Below are 18,224 nucleotides of genomic sequence, written 5' to 3' on the forward strand. Positions count from 1 at the left end.
CTCACTCTCATGTAGCTGCGAAGAAGGCAAGAAAAGATCAGTTGCTTCGGGCAGAACCCTCCACACCGAGCCCTGGAAAAAGAGCCACGTGTCAGGTCAAACACAAATGCAAGATAAATCAGGCCACTGTGCGATGTGTTCACTGCTACAGGTACACATGTGGTAAATGCAGACTACAGGTACCATGGCAGTGCCAGGATTGTGAGTGATTGCTGACAATGTTGAATTATTTGTAAATATGTGTACAAATGGTTGGTTTTTTGTACTGTTTTTATCAATAAATGTCAGCAACAAAGGACATACACCCATGTGTGTTGATTTCTCCCCAAGATGGCAAACTGAAACACTCCAAGTTGGTGACTTTTGGAGATTTGTTTCCCTGGATGATTGAGAATGCATCAAGATGAAACACAAAAGGAAGCTCACCGCTTTTAGCAGCTCCCCCACCCCCTCAATCACTCACCCCCACTCCCCTCCCTCCAGAATTCCTAGGTAACGACCCAATATACATATGAATGACTCCAGCATTTGACTGACTGCTCTCCGGCTTTTAAAGGTAGAAACGCAAAATGATGACTCCGCGGGGGTCTAAGGTAGAAAACCAAAATGACTGCTCTCCGGGGGTCTAAGTGTTAAGGAGTCAGTAGCATCCGTGTAGTCTGTCCTAAAGTAGAACCTTTCAGGCTGAAAAATTAAGGTAACACTTAAAGCCTTTTTCCACTAGTACCTACTTGACACAGCTCGACTTGCCTCAACTGGATTTCACATGTTTTCCATTACAATTGAGTACCACCTAATGTGTTGTTATAGCGTGATGGTATACCTGCTGCTGTGCATAAGGCTTTTTGTCAGAATTGGGGAATGCAGTGTGTTTTTTGTGTAGGGTGGAATGTCCACTCCGGGTCAGGGATAAGTTCCTGCACCAAGTGGAAGAGTTTAAGAATCTCGGGGTCTTGTTCACGAGTGACGGGAGAAGGGAGCGAGAGATCGACAGACGGATTGGTGCTCCGGCTGCAGTGATGTGGATGCTGTACCGGTCTGTTGCGGTGAAGAGACAGCTGAGTGTAAAAGTGAAGCTCTCAGTTTACCGGTCGATCTACGTCCCTACCCTCACCTATGGTCATGAGCTGTGGTAGTGACCAAAAGAACGAGATCGCGGATACAAGCGGCGGAAATGGGCTTCCTCTGAAGCTCTCTCTGGGTGAAAAGGGTGAGAAGTTCGGCCATCTGGGAGGGGCTCAGAGTAGAGCTGCTGCTCCTTCACATCGAAAGGAGCTAGTTGAGGTGGTTTGGGCATCTGACAAGGATGCCTCCCTGGTGTTATGAGCATGTCCCACCAGAAGGGAGACCCAGGACACACAGGAGAGATTATATCTCTCAGCTGGCCTGGGAACGCATCGGTGTTCCCCCGGACAAGCTGGAGGAGGAGGCTGGGGTCTAGGCTTCTCTGCTAGGGCTGCTGTCCCGGGTACCCGACCCCGGATAAGCGGAAGAAAATGAATGGATGGATGGATTTCCCTCTTTACTGGGTTTAAAAAAATGGCGGTTTAGATTTTTGTGAATGAGACACTCATGGAGTGATGCAACTGACTAGCCAATGCAGTCTGTTGATGTCACATTTTTGGATCGCCTCAGATCGCCTGAAACCCCAGCCAAATAGGCACTAAAAAGGTCTGGGTACCATGTACTACCACCTGTTGGAAAACCATAAACCTAATGTTGAGTTGAACTGAGAAGTTGAACTTCTCACAAAACAATCAAAATCAAGAAGCAGTCAAAATTCAGCACGGTAAAAAAATAATAGCAGATATTAGATGCTCTGAAAATGAGGTTTACGCCATGTAGACACAGGTCTACATGGCGTAAACCTGTATAGACATAGACTGGAAATACTGCTTTGCCAGCTAAGCCACCAGCTGTCTGTTTGCGTCCACTAATTCACTGAACTGGACCTTTCAATCATGTTTGTGGTGTTACCAGCATTTTATTTGCAACCTGTGGTTATTACTAATTAGATGGAAGGAAAGTACTGATTTCTGTTCAGCGCATCTTTCCAGCTAAGCTTACCGGCATTAGCTCTTAACTGAGCACGCCAACCTCTAAACCAAATGCAATCAGTACTAGTTTAAAGCAAAAGAAAAAAAGCCCAACATGGTGGTAGTCAATACATCAGCACTTTACAAACGTGTTATTAGGTGGTAGCTATGTCCATCTATTGATCTGCTAGCCTGTGCCACTTTTTCATATTCTTCCTTCCATATTTTGTGGTGAGTTGGAGATACAAATTTTGGTGACCACTAAGCCTAATATGCACTGAACATTGCACGTGAATTGTGATTTATAATAAATCCTTTTTTTAAAACAACTAGATGGTAACAATCACTGTGTGTGACAAAGTTTCATTCATATATTATATTAGAATCATATTAGTGAAATAACATAAGGTAAGATACTGAGAATCTAAGTATCCTTTAACTAGCTGATAGACCTAGGGTAAACAGTCTGCAGTTGCATGCTTCTCTGTATCTCATGTTAAAATCTAAGCCGCATACCCATGGGTAATTCACACAGACTGTGAGAGGGGAAATTTAAGTATGCAGTGAAGACAAGAAAACGTCTTCCAGGTTCACAACATGGATTTCAGAAACCCAAAAACTTTATGACAAGGCTCTTGCCAAATGCTGTTACAGCTGACATTTCCACAGACACACATGAGGACAATGGAAGTGACATTGCTTTATTGTTTTCTATTTCCAGCTATGCACACCTTTTATTCTGTCTCATCTCCAACTGCAGCTGCTGTGCAGTGACTCATGTGGAGACATTTAGCACTCGTTCCTCGCTGAGCTCAACATGCATGTAGGAGTGAGCTGCCAGGTGCCAGGCTTGCTATTCTGTCCTCTCAATCACAGCAGTGAATATGGAATGAGACAAACCGGCTTATGTAAAGGCTTCCTGATTAATAAAACATGAGGAATTCAAATAAAAAGAATCCTAATCTTCTCATCAGGCTGCCGCCATCGCCTCTGACTGAATGCGAGGACTAAACTGAGGCCCATCAGTAACCGAGGGTTGCGGCGGTGTGATGGTGGTGGGGTGCAGTGTACGAGAACAGCAGAGGAGTCCAGGGAGAAAGCCTTTGATGTCGGAGCAGCATGTCAGATTAGTACAACAGCAGTGACTCAAATAGGGAGATGAGGGGAGCAAGGGAAGAGGCTCCTGCAGGCTAAAGGCAACAGCAGGGAGGGACAGGGCAATGTTACAGTGTCAGCAAGCTTCACATCTTTAGTGCACAAGCAACAGTACATTTGGCATAAATGAATACTTCGTTTAACTTAAAGAATTTTCTGTCTTAATACAGTTAATAAGATACGTTCAATTCTAACATTTAATGATAATACTGTATCATATATATTATCATTATCAATGTTGACATTATGTGTGTGTACTTGCTTGCAGCTTGCTTCATAATATTACAAAAATAAACCCTGTTGAGCAAAAAGCTTCAGCTGTTAGACTGCAGGTAGTAAATCTGGTAAACTGTAAAACACTGCTGACAATTGATCACAGCATTGGAAAACTATATGAGAACACTCTGTATTATTTTATTTATTGTTTTTCAGCCTGCATTTTGAACAATGCTACCTGCTTTAAGCTAGGCAGCTAGCAAACCTTTTCTTATCTATACACATTGCAAGTTTTGTCTCACTAAACTATTTTAGTTTTGTATTTCAAGGTTCAAGGTTCTTTATTTGTCACATGCATAGTTATACAAGTATAACACACAGTGAAATGTAGCCTGACACGCTCCTTGACATGTGCAAAAATTGGGGGGGGGGGGGGGGGGTGTAGAGGAAGAACATTATATATATATATATATACATACATACATATAGTATATACACTGGGTGAATGTGCAGTAGTAGCAGCAAGCAGGTGAATTCTGTACATTAATATGAATAGCCTATTGTATGTAAGTCTGCATTATTTTATTTTAATTTACTGACTACCTTTTGAAATATGCAACATTTCGTGAGCTAGTCGGTTAGCAAGATTAGTTAAAAGCAATATAAACTGTAAAATGAAAATGTAGAGCTAAAGGGAAATTGAGAATTGCTAAAACTTTTAATGCATCCCCAAATGCAGTCGCAAAAACCATCAAGCGCTACGATGAAACTGGCTCACATGAGGACCGCACCAGGAAAGCAAGACCAAGAGCCACCTCTGCTGCTGAGGATACATTCATCCGAGTCATCACGTGGCACGAATGAGAACCCACACACACAGTGTTGCACGTTGCTATGCGTTTTCTTGTGTATACGTTTAGGCACTTTCTGTCTGAGCAGCTTACCAGCTGCCACACCGCTCTCCCCTCCTGTCTGGCAACATCCTTTAAAGAGGAGTCATGATTCGATGATGGAGGTCAGGTGTGCAAGTCAGCCTCCCCCCTAACACCACACTGGGACCTCACTCCACACGTCCTCTGCAGCCGAGCCACAAACCACACCCCTCCACACACCAGCCTCAGGAACCGCATCTCAGATTAGAGCACAGATAAATGCCACACAGAGTTCCAGTAGCAGACACATCCCTACATCAACTGTTCAGAGGAGACTGTGAATCAGGCCTTTATAGTCAAATAGCTGCTAAGAAACCACTACTAAGAAAAAAACACAAGCAGAAGAGATTTGTTTGGGTCAAGAAACAAAGAGTGGACACCACCAGTGGAAATCTGTGCTTTGGTCTGATGAGTCCAAATTTGAGATCTTTGGTTCCACCTGCCGTGTCTTTGTGCGACGCAGAAAAGGTGAACGGATGGTCTCCACATGCATGGATCCCACCGTGAAGCATGGTGGAGGAGGTGTGATGGTGTGGGGTGCTTTGCTGGTGACACTGTTGGGGATTTATTCAAAACTGAAGGCACACTGAACCAGCATGGCTACCACAGCATCCTGCATTTAGTTAGACCATCATTAATTTTTCAACAGGACAACGACCCCAAACACACCTCCAGGCTGTGTAAGGGCTATCTGACCAAGAAGAAGAGTGATGGAGTGCTGCACCAGATGGCCTGGCCTCCACAGTCACCTGACCTTAACCCAATCGAGATTGTTTGGGATGAGATGGAGCGCAGAGTGAAGGCAAAAGAACCAACAAGTGCTGACCATCTCTGGGAACTCCTTCAAGACTGTTGGAAAACCATTTCAGATGACGACCTCATGAAGTTCATCGAGAGAATGCCGAGAGTGTCCAAAGCAGGAATCAAAGCTAAGGGTGGCTGTTTTACTACATAATTCCATATGTGTTCATTCATAGTTTTGATGCCTTCAGTGAGAATCTACAATATGGAATAAAGAAAAAACATTAAATGAGAAGGTATGTCCAAACTTTTGACTCTTAGTGTAAATGCCAAAATGTGAATTTCAAATCAAATCAAATCAAATCACTTTTATTGTCACATCACATGTGTAGGCACACTGGCACAGCACATGCGAGTGAAATTCTTGTGTGCGAGCCCCACAAGCAACAGAGATGTGCAAACACAACAACACAAACGAGCAAAATACAAGAATGGCCAACCTGAAACTAATAAATATATGTACAATATATAATAGTGTATGCATTTCTGGATGTGTATACTAAATATTTTCCTACGTGTGTGTGTGTGTGTGTGTGTGTGTGTGTGTGTGTGTGTGTGTGTGTATACACATTTTTACAAATTAAATAGTAAAAAAATAAAATAAAATAATAATAATAATAATAATAATAATAATAATAATAAAATATATAAAATATACAGAGTTGAATATGTGCAAAACAAGTGGCATTTATATACAGTGTGGAGTGCATAATGTTGAAGTTCCAGTAGTGAAGCTGAGGTGTCTATGACGTGTTCAGCAGTCTGATGGCCTGATGGAAGAAGCTGTCTCTCAGTCTGCTGGTACGGGACCGGATGCTGCAGAACCTCCTTCCTGATGGAAGCAGTCTGAACAGTTTATGGCTGGGGTGACTGGAGTCCTTGATGATCCTCCCCGCTTTCCTCAGGCAGCGCTTCCTGTAGATGTCTTGGAGGGAGGGAAGCTCACCTCCAATTATCCGTTCAGAGCACCGCACTACTCGCTGGAGAGCTTTGCAGTTGTAGGCGGTGCTGTTGCCATACCAGGTGGTGATGCATCCAGTGAGGATGCTCTCAATGGCACAGTGATAGAAGGTCCTGAGGATGCGGGGGCTCATGCCGAATCTTTTCAGTCTCCTGAGAAAGAAGAGGCGCTGCTGCGCCTTCTTCACTGTTTTGTTTATGTGTACTGACCACGTAAGATCCTCAGCCAGATGTACACCAAGGAACCGGAAGCTGCTCACTCTCTCCACAGCAGCGCCGTTGATGGTGATGGGGGTGTGTACTTCTCTGCACCTCCGGAAGTCCACTATCAACTCCTTTGTCTTTGCGACGTTGAGGGTGAGATGGTTGTCTTGACACCAGTGGGTCAGGGCGCTGACCTCCTCCCTGTAAGCCGTCTCATCACCGTTGGTGATAAGACCCACCACTGTAGTGTCGTCCGCAAACTTCACAATGATGTTGGAGCTGTTAGTGGCTGTGCAGTCGTAGGTGTAGAGTGAGTACAGGAGAGGGCTCAGTACACACCCCTGTGGAGCACCAGTGTTCAGTGTGATGGGGGATGAGGTGATGAGGTGATGCTGCCCAGTCTGACCACTTGGCGTCTGTCAGACAGGAAGCTAAGGATCCAGCTGCAGAGGGAGCTGCTCAGTCCTAGATCCTGCAGTTTCCTGTCCAGCTTCGAGGGAACGATGGTATTGAATGCTGAGCTGTAATCTACAAACAGCATTCTCACATACGTGTCTCTCTTCTCCAGGTGTGACAGGGCAGTGTGTAGTGTCAGGGCTATGGCATCATCAGTGGACCTGTTGTGGCGGTATGCAAACTGTAGAGGGTCCAGTGAGTCGGGTAGTGCAGAGCAGATGAAGTCCCTGACCAGCTTCTCGAAGCATTTGCTTACGATGGGGGTCAGGGCTACAGGTCGCCAGTCGTTCAATGAGGAGATGGTGGAGGATTTGGGTACAGGGACGATGGTGGCCATTTTGAAGCAGGCTGGGACTACAGACAGAGAGAGGGAAAGGTTGAAGATGTGCGTGAACACTCCAGCCAGCTGAGCCGCGCATGACCTGAGGACGCGGCCGGGAATCCCGTCCGGACCAGTAGCTTTGCGTGCGTTCACCTTCCCGAAGCACTTCCGCACATCCTCCTCAGACACAGTGTGCGCACTGACGTCATCCGCGGTGCGCACACTGTCCGGTCTCATGGTGTTCGCTGTGTCGAATCTAGCGTAGAATACGTTTAGATCCTCACATAGAGAGGCCGTGGTCTGCGGTGTGCTGGTTTTCCCTCTAAAGTCTGTGATCGTGTTTAGTCCCTGCCACATACTCCGAGGGTTGTCAAACTGTTGCTCCACCCTGTCCCTGTACACCCTGAATTTGAATCCACCTTTGGGCTACAATGTTTTTGGCGGCACATATTGTTCTGCACCATCTCTAGCAGAGACAATGATGTAACCTCTATGGGCTGATCAAGGCGGCTGCTTATCACCACTTAACGAAGTCCATAGGGAGAGATTTTAATACATGGCATGCTGTTCTGTTCTCAGCCTGCTGACTAGTTGGTAAAGCAAAGACCTGTCTGACAACCTTTAAACTTCAGGGTAACAAGTATTTGGGTTAAATCAGTCTTCAGTGCTTAGCAGATGCTAAAAGCACTGAGTGAGGACTAAGCACAAATGGCAAGTGATTTTCCATTTCTGGTTACAACCTTGTAATTCAGAGGAAATGTTTACATTGTAAGAAGTCATTTGTATTAAGTCCGGTCGATTGTGCAGCTGATTCAGTTTGACATTGCCCAGCTGGGTGCTGTGATAATACCACCATCAGTGATCTGTCACTCCCCTTTCCCTCCCCTCTAATGGATAGGATTCTTCAAGTAGAAGGATCAAAGCAGTAGGGGGCTCGGAAAGGGTTAGCACCGATCTGAGGGGATGGAGAAGTGGGGGAGGAACAGGACAGGCAGGTTTGCACTTGCTGCATTGCCTGAGCTCTGTCTGTCTAATGCTGCACTGGAAATGTCCAGCTTTTGGGGAGAAATCTGCCACAGTGCTTCAGAGATGAGATGAAATGAGATCTGAGCCTATTTGACATTTAGATAAAAATGGTAATAAGCGGCATATGACAGGACAACCCTGCCAGTGATGCCTTAGAGTTTCACATATACACCAACGCTGTTACGTAACTATAACAACCACAACAACGTGACAAGCAGTAGAAACCGAAGGCATGAACACAACGGTATTCGCCGCCAGCGAGAGAACTTGAACATCCTCTTCTGCAGCATTGCTGTGGCTCTCCTTCTCTAAAGACAGCCAGCTGAAGGAGTCCAATGTTCAAACAGACTGTAACATCACACACTGGTGAAAATGAAAGTGTGGCATGCATGCCACAAGATGAATGAATCCTGTCATGTGCATTATACTGCAACCCCCACACTTGTGATTCAGTAACTGAGCCTCTTATTTGTAGAGATACAGCAGCATCAATGTCTGCACTCATCACTTTGGCTGTGAAACCATGGACCGTATATAAAAGATGGGTGTATGTAGGCACGCATTGCTTTTGGAATTTGTATTTCCAAGTCCCAACATTGCCATTTTGAATGATGCCATGCAATATTTCTGGATTTTTGGAGCCACTGAGCAACAGCCTCTGGAATGAAGCCAACGCAGAACATACAAAGACAGCATTTCATCTAATGGCAACTTGATGCTGACTCCAAAAGCAAGTCAAACCCCAAGGACTCCCTCATTGAAATGCCCAACTTCACAGCATTAAAAGCCATGTTCATGGCCTGGTGCAGGAAAAAAATGGTTTAAACCTCTATGCATAATCACTGTGGAGTGGTGGAGGGGTTAGGGGCAAGGTACCACCATAAATATGGCCAAGAGTTCATTTCAGTAACCAGCTAGCTGCCCATGTTAGCAAACAATCAAAATGGCCACACCCTTAACTTTAAGCATTAACAGTATCAAGATGGATGACTCTTTTTTTTTTAAAGAAAAATCACCCTCCACACAGCTGTTACAAAGGGGAAATATTCATAACGGCCAAAAGCTTTTAAGTGTGAGGCTGTAAACATGTAAAGTTGTACATTTTATCATCTGAGGATTGACTCATTCCAGAAGCCAGCCTCTAGTGGCCATTAGAGGAAGTGTAGTGTTTGGCACTTCCGTGTTGGCTTCAGTTTTCGGACCTTGAGGTTGCCGTTTACCTGAAACCAGTTGAATGTACTGCTGGCAAACAAACAGCATTGTGCTTCCAGCCTGCAAATAATCATCCAACTCACTTTCACATGAGTCTGTCGCTCAGTACCTTTGAAAGCAGAACATTTTTATGACTCCTGCTTCACATCTACACAGCAACAGTGAACGCCTTCCCACAGACTCCCGGTGGAACTGCGAATCCCACCTCACGAATAAGCACAACTCACGGCCTAAGTGGCATTTCGCTTTGAATTGCTGGCTGCTGTACATCACCAGTGTGGAGCAGACAGACAAACACCATGTCGTCTCACAGTTGGAGAGCCAAGCGCTGCCTTCTGCCATTTAGATCACCATGGAAACAGCCAAATACACAACCAGCACTCTCGTCAGCTTCGGCTCAACACACTGCAGTCCATGTGTGATAGCAACTTGTGTGCCCCCATGCTGCAAGCACACACCTCGTTCACAAATGCAGAAATAAGAGAGCGAGAATAGAGAGGGGGAGGAGAGAGAGAACACCCAGTTCTACATCATGACATCGTGTTTATTCAAAGATGTCACAGCCTGATGATGTGAAGGAGATTTGGGCAATGAGGAGCTGATGTTACAAGTCTGGATGCCATTATTGGGATAAAATCAGTGCAATGCTTAAAAAGGGGGACTCTACATATGACCTGCATGACACTAGTGGGGGAAAAAAACCCATCATAGCCTGATTCATTACGGTGTGGTTGATATTTTAAAGGCAGCCACACAGAAGGCCTACTTCTCACAGCCAGAGCGAGCACTGGGTAGTAAATGACGCACGTTTACAACACAAGCACACAAATGAAGTGGGACCACCACGGGTGCAGTCTGCGTGACTGGATGCGGGCGAGCCCGGACTCCGTGATGTCACGCCTACCCAGTCGACCGCGTGAAGCAGCAGTAAATGAGACAGCTGACACATGTCCAACAAGCAGTCGGATTACCGCCCCCCTCCTCTTACCTGCTCTGTGCGCTTCACCCAGGCGGACCTCGGTGATGCTGCTCGGGTCACTCTGAGATCTTCCCCGCTGCAACACACAGTCCTCCTCCAGCCCATCCGATGATGCCATGGTGAAAACAAGACGGCGACACGAGACTGAAAGGGGCGATCTCCGTCAGCCAAGGTCACCGGCATCAAGAGGTGGTGCGGATTAAATGTGGTCGGAGTGCTGCAGCTGCAGCTCCTGGTCCCCGAAAAGCAGCAGCGCTGGGGAAATCCATTACGCGCGCAGCATCATGGCGCCTTCAGGTGTTGCTCGCAAAATCAGCAACGTTAACAGGTAGTAAGTGAATTTGAGTGGTAAATAAAACTAGGAAAGCGCAATATTGATTCAAATTCATATAATAAAGAACTCCATTTAAATCTGTCCTCTGTTGCAGTCCCGGTTTGTGCAATTTGGTAAGAAAGGCTTGTGCCTTTTAGTGTTTTTTCTTTGCCCTTTAATGTCTTAAATATCAGGCCACATTTGAAAGCAATAGATCCTACAGCCTCTGAAGGCAGCATCAGAGTCATGGCCTGCTTGGTATTAGCTGAAAATGGGCAGCCTCTTAATGGAATCTTCGTCTGAATCCATGCTTTGGTTTCAGCCTTCTGTCCAGTTCATGCAAACCATGTCAATGTTGGTTAAATTCATAGTTTGTGCTGCTCGATCCCTCTGAAGTCTGCTGCGCTGTTCTCTCCTTAATACTTCAGATCAACGCTTGAATCACTTTAAGCACCAAATACATCTGAATATAAGGAGGAGAGGCAGTGCATAGCAGTCAGAATTTGACATCAGTGCCAGAGACATCGTTTTCAGTTCACTGCCATGGCCAAAGTCATTAACACAGACGTAACACTATTACATGTGAGATACTTCAGCTTTGGGTTTGAAATGGCAGTTATCACTGGTGATTATGTATTAAAAAGGTTGGTCTTATGAGTATAACATGTTATCAACACATTTCCATCAACAAAGCAGAAAGTAAAAAAAACAAAAAACAAAAACATAACAACATGCAGGTATAATGTAAAGTACATTTGGGAAAATGTTTCTCCCAAATGACGCACTGAAAACTGTAGTTTATAGACTTGACTCAGTCATGGTTCCTGCAGTGAACAAATCTTTTTTTTTTTTCAACAAAAACAAAAACAGTCAACCTTAAACAGTCACTTTAAAGTCAAAGTCAACAGCAACATAAAAAAAAAAAAAAAAATCAGTTTCAACTCAAGATTGCAACAGTGCACAAAGTCTTCACATTTAGCAAGAACCTTTGTTTTTTACAAATCGTTTTTGAAAAGATTAAATATCAGGTTAACTGCACACACATAGAAAATTGTTCTTTTGGTACAGCTTTTGAAGAGTTGTGGATACATGTCGCTGACTCAACACAGATGATGCACATTTCCTGATAGTCATCTCTGCGTCTCTGGCCTGCTGCTCGATTTCTGTATATACGATATTTAATTAATGATGACAGTTTTATGGAATTTCTAAACTAAAATTTAACTAATAATTTAATTTTAAAACCACAAACAGACGACAAATTTTAATAAAAAGCTGATAGTTGGATTTATTGAGTTGATGAAAGGTACAAAGACACTGCACACTGTAAAATGTAAATAAAAACAATGCAATAATTTGCAAATCTTAAAAACTCATATTTTATTCACAATACAAAGTATGTCAAGTGTTTAAATAATTTTTGTTAAAGACTATTTGGAATTTGATGGCAGTCTCAAATCCCTCTAGAGAGGGTAACACTGTGTAGTCTCTCATTTATCTAATTTTCTTTAACAACAGTCTGTAAAGGTCTGGAAACTGTTTGCGAATGTATACTAAAACCTACTATCTTGTGACTGCTTACCAAATTTAGAAATGAAAACAGTAAACCAACTGTAAATACTTTAAACTGTCCATGAGTGTCCCTAACGCCATCCCTGTAAATGCCATAATATGACCAGAATGACTGGTAAAGGAAAATCATTATTCTGCTCTGACTGTTTCAAGCACAGCTAAGAAGACTGATAACTCCTCGACAAGTAAGAGACGTATTGTTTCCTCCTTATTAAGACGTTCCCTTCAAAATGCCGTCAGAGTAAAACTCAAATCAATAAACATGTTGTTCTCAGACACTCATTTACATATTTTGCCATATGCCAATGATAACACACTACAACATTAACAATGTAAAGGAAGACCTGCTATATAAACGCTGCACAAATATGCAGTGAACCAGTCAGGTGGTTAATTTTCTAATCACAATATAGACACCTTAGTGTTGATACGACAGCACACCTTCAGGGGTCTAGAGGAGTCCATGCCTCGATGGGTCAGGGCAAAAAGAGGGAACCAACACATTAGTCAGGCGTTCATAATGTTATACCCGATCCGTGTCTTTGCAAAAGTGCAAAATAAATGGATCCAATTCAAGTGCTGAGAAACTTTGGTACTTTAATGGTAGTAGTAAATGTCTGTGTTTTGTCCCAACGCTAGGTGGCAGTTATGAACTTTTCACCATTTTTTCCTTTTACAGTGTAGAAGAAGTTTCCAAACAAACATGGCGGAGAAAGAACTCGGCGGATGTCATGAAAATAGCGGTTTAATCGATAAAAACAAAATTCTGGAAGCTAATGAGGCACTGAAATCAGAACAAGATGACGTTTCGCAGAGCCGTAACTCTCAGTATCAGCAGGACCTGAAAAGCGTCCTCCTCACCAGCGTTTTAAACCTGGAGAAGCTGGATGTCGACCTGTACCGGTAAGTTTCCACTGCAGCTCGCTGTTTGATGTGCACTGGTCCCCGCTCGGTATACAACAGGAAGGTAATATTTAAAACACGTCATTGTAGGCAGCGACCTCCCAAACCTTCTCTATCTGCTGCTGACTCTTTTTGAGCTTCTGGTACCACAGGTGTTGACAACCAGGGACCTGATTGGCTCCTGATTAGCAAGCAGCACCTGTGAGCATGGACCCTCCTACAGCGGTCAGCAGGTGTCTGCTCTAAGCACGCCACGTTTGACTGATTAGGAATCAATGGAATAGGCATTTGTTGTCATTGTACATGTACAACGAAATTATGGCCTTTATTGAAAGTATGCATAGGACAACTTCAAGCCTGTTTTCCACAAAACCAAGCTGCCGCATTATCTGGATGGAGCCCTAGTACCAACTCCAAATTTAAGGCCAAATATTCCATATAACAGGGGATGCGCTCCCTGTTATGTGGAATATTTGGCTCTCATGCCGACGATTTGGCACATTGCGTCGGTATGTTAGACATTGGGATGAGAACGTGTTGGGAGGAAAGTTATGTTCAGCAATGAGTTCATATTCTGCGACAGCAACGGGATCATAGGGTCAAAGTGTGGAGAAGATGTAGAGAACACTACACTGATTGCTGCACCAGCTTTTGGTGGAGGCAGTGTGATGGTGTGGGGCAGCGTCTCCCTCACTGGAAAAGCTAGGCTTGTCATCAACGGAGGCGAAAGATGATAGATCCAAATGTGGCACCATTTAAGGGGAAATAAACAGGATTTCAAATGGTATATAAATAAAATAATCCACCAAACACAAATTTTCTTTACGTTCTGTGGTAAGTTCAGTTCACCTTTTATAAGCATTTGCCTGATTACCTTTCAGCAGTGTATCCTCTGTTCCCACAGGGGGACCCACCACTGGGTGCCCCGCACTCAGCGTCTGTTTGGAGGTCAGATAGTTGGCCAGGCCCTGGTGGCTGCGGCCAAGTCTGTGAGCGACAGCCTGTACGCCCACTCTCTGCACTGCTACTTTGTCCGAGCAGGTAAGATGAGCTGAACTTCCTCGGTGATGAAAGAATAACATTACAAAGAATCCATTTGGAAGTCAGCAAAGACAGAGAGAAAGAGACAACATACAGATGGGCTTAAATAGCTTCATCTCCTCTTCTTTTTCTGTACAAGCAAATGTGCACCTGTTTTCATTTTCAGTCAGTTATGATAGCACTTTACTGTTCTTGGTGTTTTCCAGGTGATCCGAAGGTTCCGGTGCTTTACCAGGTGGACCGCACGCGAGATGGCCGCAGCTTCACCGTGCGCTCTGTGAAGGCCATCCAGCATGGACAGCCCATACTAATCTGCCAAGCCTCCTTCCAAACACTGCAGCCCAGCCCCCTGCAGCACCAGTTCCCCATGCCAGTGGTCCCTCCGCCTGAAGACCTCCTCACCGTGGAGGAACTTATTCACCATTACCTCAGGTAGCATTGACTTTATTTATTATTGTGGATTAGACTGTGCCTTCGTCTGATCCAAATTGTGCTTAAAGCTATATAAAATAACATTCCAAGTCACTGTTTTCTGTAAATTTTAGGCACCTTTGAGGCTTCCTCAGGCAGAATGGCCTCTAAAGTCACACTGACCAAAACTTTGTGTGTGACCAAGGAGCAGTCTTGTGAACGACACTATTGCAGATCGCTTTAGTTGCTGTTTTTAAAAAAAAAACTTTTTTATAATCATGTTTCCAGCTTCACTGTTTTCTCTCTGCATTGTGTCTTTGTTTGCAAGCGTGTACGGTAAGGAGCTGAGAGGAAGTGCTAACAAGAGCTTTTTCACTTTGACAAGTCCAGATTGTGTTGTTTCTCCTACGACACATATCAGCTGATTAAAACTTAGATTTAACTGTTGGTTAAGCTGTTGTTTACAACACTAATATCTGAGTCCAGCTATAAAGTCTGCTAAATTTGTCATTATCCATCTGTCTAGTTTCAGGTACCCTGTGGGGTTTTTTGTATTCACTTTAGTTATAATCATATAAAACTTCACTTTATTTATTATGCAAACTTCATGGATTAGGATCATTAATCAGGAGAAACCACACTAGCATTTTATTTTTGAAGTCAAAAATCTTGAAGTTCATAGACATCAAAAAATGTAAAACTTATTATTATTGTTTAAAACAACAGTTTTGCTAACACTGCTATTATGCATTACTAAAGAACTGCAGTTAGAATAAATAAAGCAAACATATAACTGTGTTTTCTCTCTGTCTGTGGGTTGTTTTGCAGTAAACCTGACCTGGCAGAGGAGGCAAAGAAAGGCCTGAAAAAACTGCTGGCTAATGAAGTCCCCATTGAGATAAAACCAGTCAACCCAGCACACTTTTACAGACTGGGTCCAGAGCAACCAAGAAGGCTGTTTTGGGGGCGAGCACGAGGACATATTGGTAAAATATCATTGTCATCCTGCCTCGTGTTTGAGATCAGAGTAAGACGTATGGTACATGCTAAGCTGTTTTTGTTGTGTGTTTGCGTAGGGGAAGGTAACATGAAGCTACACTGCTGCGTTGCTGCTTATGTGTCAGACTTTGCTCTGCTGGGCACAGTGCTGCTGCCTTACCCAGAGTACAGGGCCAAGTTCGCCGCCTCGCTCGACCACTCCATGTGGTTCCACAGCACGTTCCGCAGTGATGAGTGGATGCTGTACGAGTGTGAGAGCCCATGGGCAGGTCAGTATGTTGGTCACATCTCAAGAACGAATGCAGAACACAGTAAAGCATATGTTTTTAACATCAGAATATGACCGGTCATGTTTCCAGCTTCACTGTTTTCTTAGGTAAGCACTTTGTTTTTATTTTGAAACAAAGTCCACAAGTAATGTCCTGCATTATTCAAACTAGTAGCTTGAACTCGTTTGAAAAGCAGTCTTTGTTTTTCTGTCCCTGGGAACACATGGTATGTGTTTCATTTTTATTAGATTAAATATTGTTTTTAGCTTTTCTTTGTTATAATTTGTTGTCATGGGAGATAGATAGATAGTTCATCAGTGCATGATTATTGTTACACCCCATGAGTTATCTGTTCCCATCCTCATTACAGTGTTTATAATCCATCATCTGTGTTTGTTTTAAGTCTTTTAGTCTAATTATGTTGATAACTACCTAAACTAATAACTGTGCATACCATTTATAATACTAAAACATTTAAAGTGTTTCTCTGATGTCTCTGATGTCTGATATCTATACTTATAGATATCTATTACTTACATAGGAATAGTAGTGGTAGAATAGTTATGTTAAGCTATATAGTTTATGTCTTGCATATTTCCACAACCATATCTATAATCACTGTGTATGCTACCGTTGTATATTGTGTATTATCTTACTTATTTTATATTTGTTTCTATTTTATTTGTATTTTTTGTATTTTCCTTCTGATATCTGTACCTGAGCTGAGGTACCGCAAAAACAACCCCCCCCCCCCATGCATAAGTATAACTATGCATGTGACGAATAAAGAACCTTGAACCTTGAAATTTCCCCGTTGTGGAACCAATAAAATCTTATCTTAAGTAGTATTAATGTAACAGTAGTATTTTTGAGTACCATCATCAGTGATGATGATTGTTGTGTATTTGGTTCTAACTTTCAAAGACTTTGTATTTGTTTATGCTTTGCTTGTCCTTTTGTCCATTCCTGAAATGACTTTCTGTTTTGTGCCCTACAGGGAGCAGCAGGGGACTGGTGCAGGGCCGAATGTGGAGAAGAGATGGGATGCTGGCTGCCTCATGTTCCCAGGAGGGTGTCCTGAGAGTGAAACCAGTCACTGAGCCCAGCAAATTATAGGGATACTTTATGGGTTTCCTTTTGAAACCCTAATTTATTTGTATAATCTAATTATATGATTAGCAAAAGAATTCTAAACGTTTAAAAATTAATATATGAAAGCATGATTTTTTAAAAAAAAAAAATTTTAATAAATGTATTTTCCGTCAATAAAGACTAAAATAGTTGTAATGGATGCACGCTTGTCATTTGTTTGAGAAATGCCTTCATTCTCACACATAAACATGATTCAATCCTTCATTCATATTCCTACAGGAAATTCTCCTTATCAAGGCAAAGACTTGAATATTCACATAAGTCAAAAGAGACATGTACAGTGTGAAGGTACCGCACAGGTCTTATGTACAAGCTAGGGCTGCCACAAACGATTATTTTGATAGTCGACTAGTCACCGATTATTTTTGCGATTAGTCGACTAATCAGATCATCATCCATTAGACGTAAAACGTACAGCTTATTGCACCAGCAGCATCTGCTCTTATATAACTATCATTAGCTTACAGCTTTAAGTGTTTAAGGTCTGTGCTAACTAAAAATAAAGACAAGATGATAGTTTATTGAATTTTAATGAAATTTGCAGATTGTTTCGGTGAAGATTAATAAACTCCTTGCTATCTAAAATATAACAGGACACTGGAGTATATTCTGGAGCATCTCACACTTCTGATAATCAGCTGTCTGCTTGACGTTTATTCAGCTGTGTAAAAACTATAACTTTAATCTCAGACAAACTGATTTACTCAGGAACAAATAAAATACTAAAAAAAAAAAAGCCAAACAATAACATTTTAAGTTATCTAAGTGACTCATATATATTTAACCTGAGTAGCGAAAGACGGCGGTGGGTTTGAAAACGATTTGCGGGGAGTCCGGTGTTCTCACGGCGCTAGTGAGCCTAGCCCCCGGCTCGCTAACGAGCTAGTGGGTAACAGATGTCTCCGAAAACGTCGGAGCGCTTTTGAAAATATGTGGTGTCCTGATAAACTGAGCAGATATTTGAGGTTTACACAGCTACATTCTCGCCTGAAAATATGTTAAACGTTTATTTTGTGACCCAGAAAGAATAATAAGAGTAACATTAAAACTAACTAGCTGCCGCCATTGTTGGAAACTGCGCTGGGCCGCGCTATGAATTCTGGGACACAGCTGCTTCTTCTTCTTCTTCTTCTTCTTCGGGGTTTAACGGTAGCTGACATCCTTGTACATGCAATGCTGCCATCTTCTGTTTCAGTCCGTTATTACACTCTTAAATCCTGCCACTTATTCCTGCGTCTTTTGTGATCGTACAAAGTTTCAAACGA

At 43.0% G+C, this 18,224-nt stretch overlaps 2 protein-coding genes across 2 annotated transcripts in view; one reads left to right on the plus strand and one right to left on the minus strand.

Annotated features, from left to right (window-relative positions):
- Positions 1 to 10,417, minus strand: part of phactr3b (phosphatase and actin regulator 3b) — a 70,008-nt gene extending 59,591 nt beyond the window's left edge. Inside the window, exon 1 of the mRNA XM_085353747.1 lies at positions 10,309 to 10,417. Within this exon, the coding sequence (XP_085209873.1) occupies positions 10,309 to 10,417 (109 nt within the window). The remainder of the gene's footprint in view (positions 1 to 10,308) is intronic.
- A 2,467-nt stretch (positions 10,418 to 12,884) lies between these two features.
- Positions 12,885 to 16,947, plus strand: acot8 (acyl-CoA thioesterase 8). The gene is made up of 6 exons (XM_085353748.1): positions 12,885 to 13,087; positions 13,992 to 14,128; positions 14,335 to 14,560; positions 15,368 to 15,525; positions 15,616 to 15,807; positions 16,805 to 16,947. Exons 1-6 carry the CDS (start codon positions 12,888 to 12,890, stop codon positions 16,921 to 16,923), a joined length of 1,032 nt encoding a protein of 343 aa, XP_085209874.1. The 5' UTR covers positions 12,885 to 12,887; the 3' UTR covers positions 16,924 to 16,947.
- Positions 16,948 to 18,224: the final 1,277 nt, after the last annotated feature.

The sequence above is a fragment of the Diplotaxodon limnothrissa genome, linkage group LG5 (genome assembly GCF_057381915.1).
Source record: "Diplotaxodon limnothrissa isolate DT_005_m linkage group LG5, D_limnothrissa_male_GT1.1, whole genome shotgun sequence".
Classification (NCBI taxonomy): Eukaryota; Metazoa; Chordata; class Actinopteri; order Cichliformes; family Cichlidae; genus Diplotaxodon; species Diplotaxodon limnothrissa.

What these genes read in the sequence shown, in the direction of transcription:
- acot8 (XM_085353748.1), top strand. Translation starts at nt 12,888, where the DNA reads ATGGCGGAGAAAGAACTCGGCGGATGTCATGAAAATAGCGGTTTAATC. An exon ending in CTGCTACTTTGTCCGAGCAG is followed by an intron (nt 14,129 to 14,334) that starts GTAAGATGAGCT and finishes GGTGTTTTCCAG; the next exon opens with GTGATCCGAAGGTTCCGGTG. An exon ending in GTGTGAGAGCCCATGGGCAG is followed by an intron (nt 15,808 to 16,804) that starts GTCAGTATGTTG and finishes TGTGCCCTACAG; the next exon opens with GGAGCAGCAGGGGACTGGTG.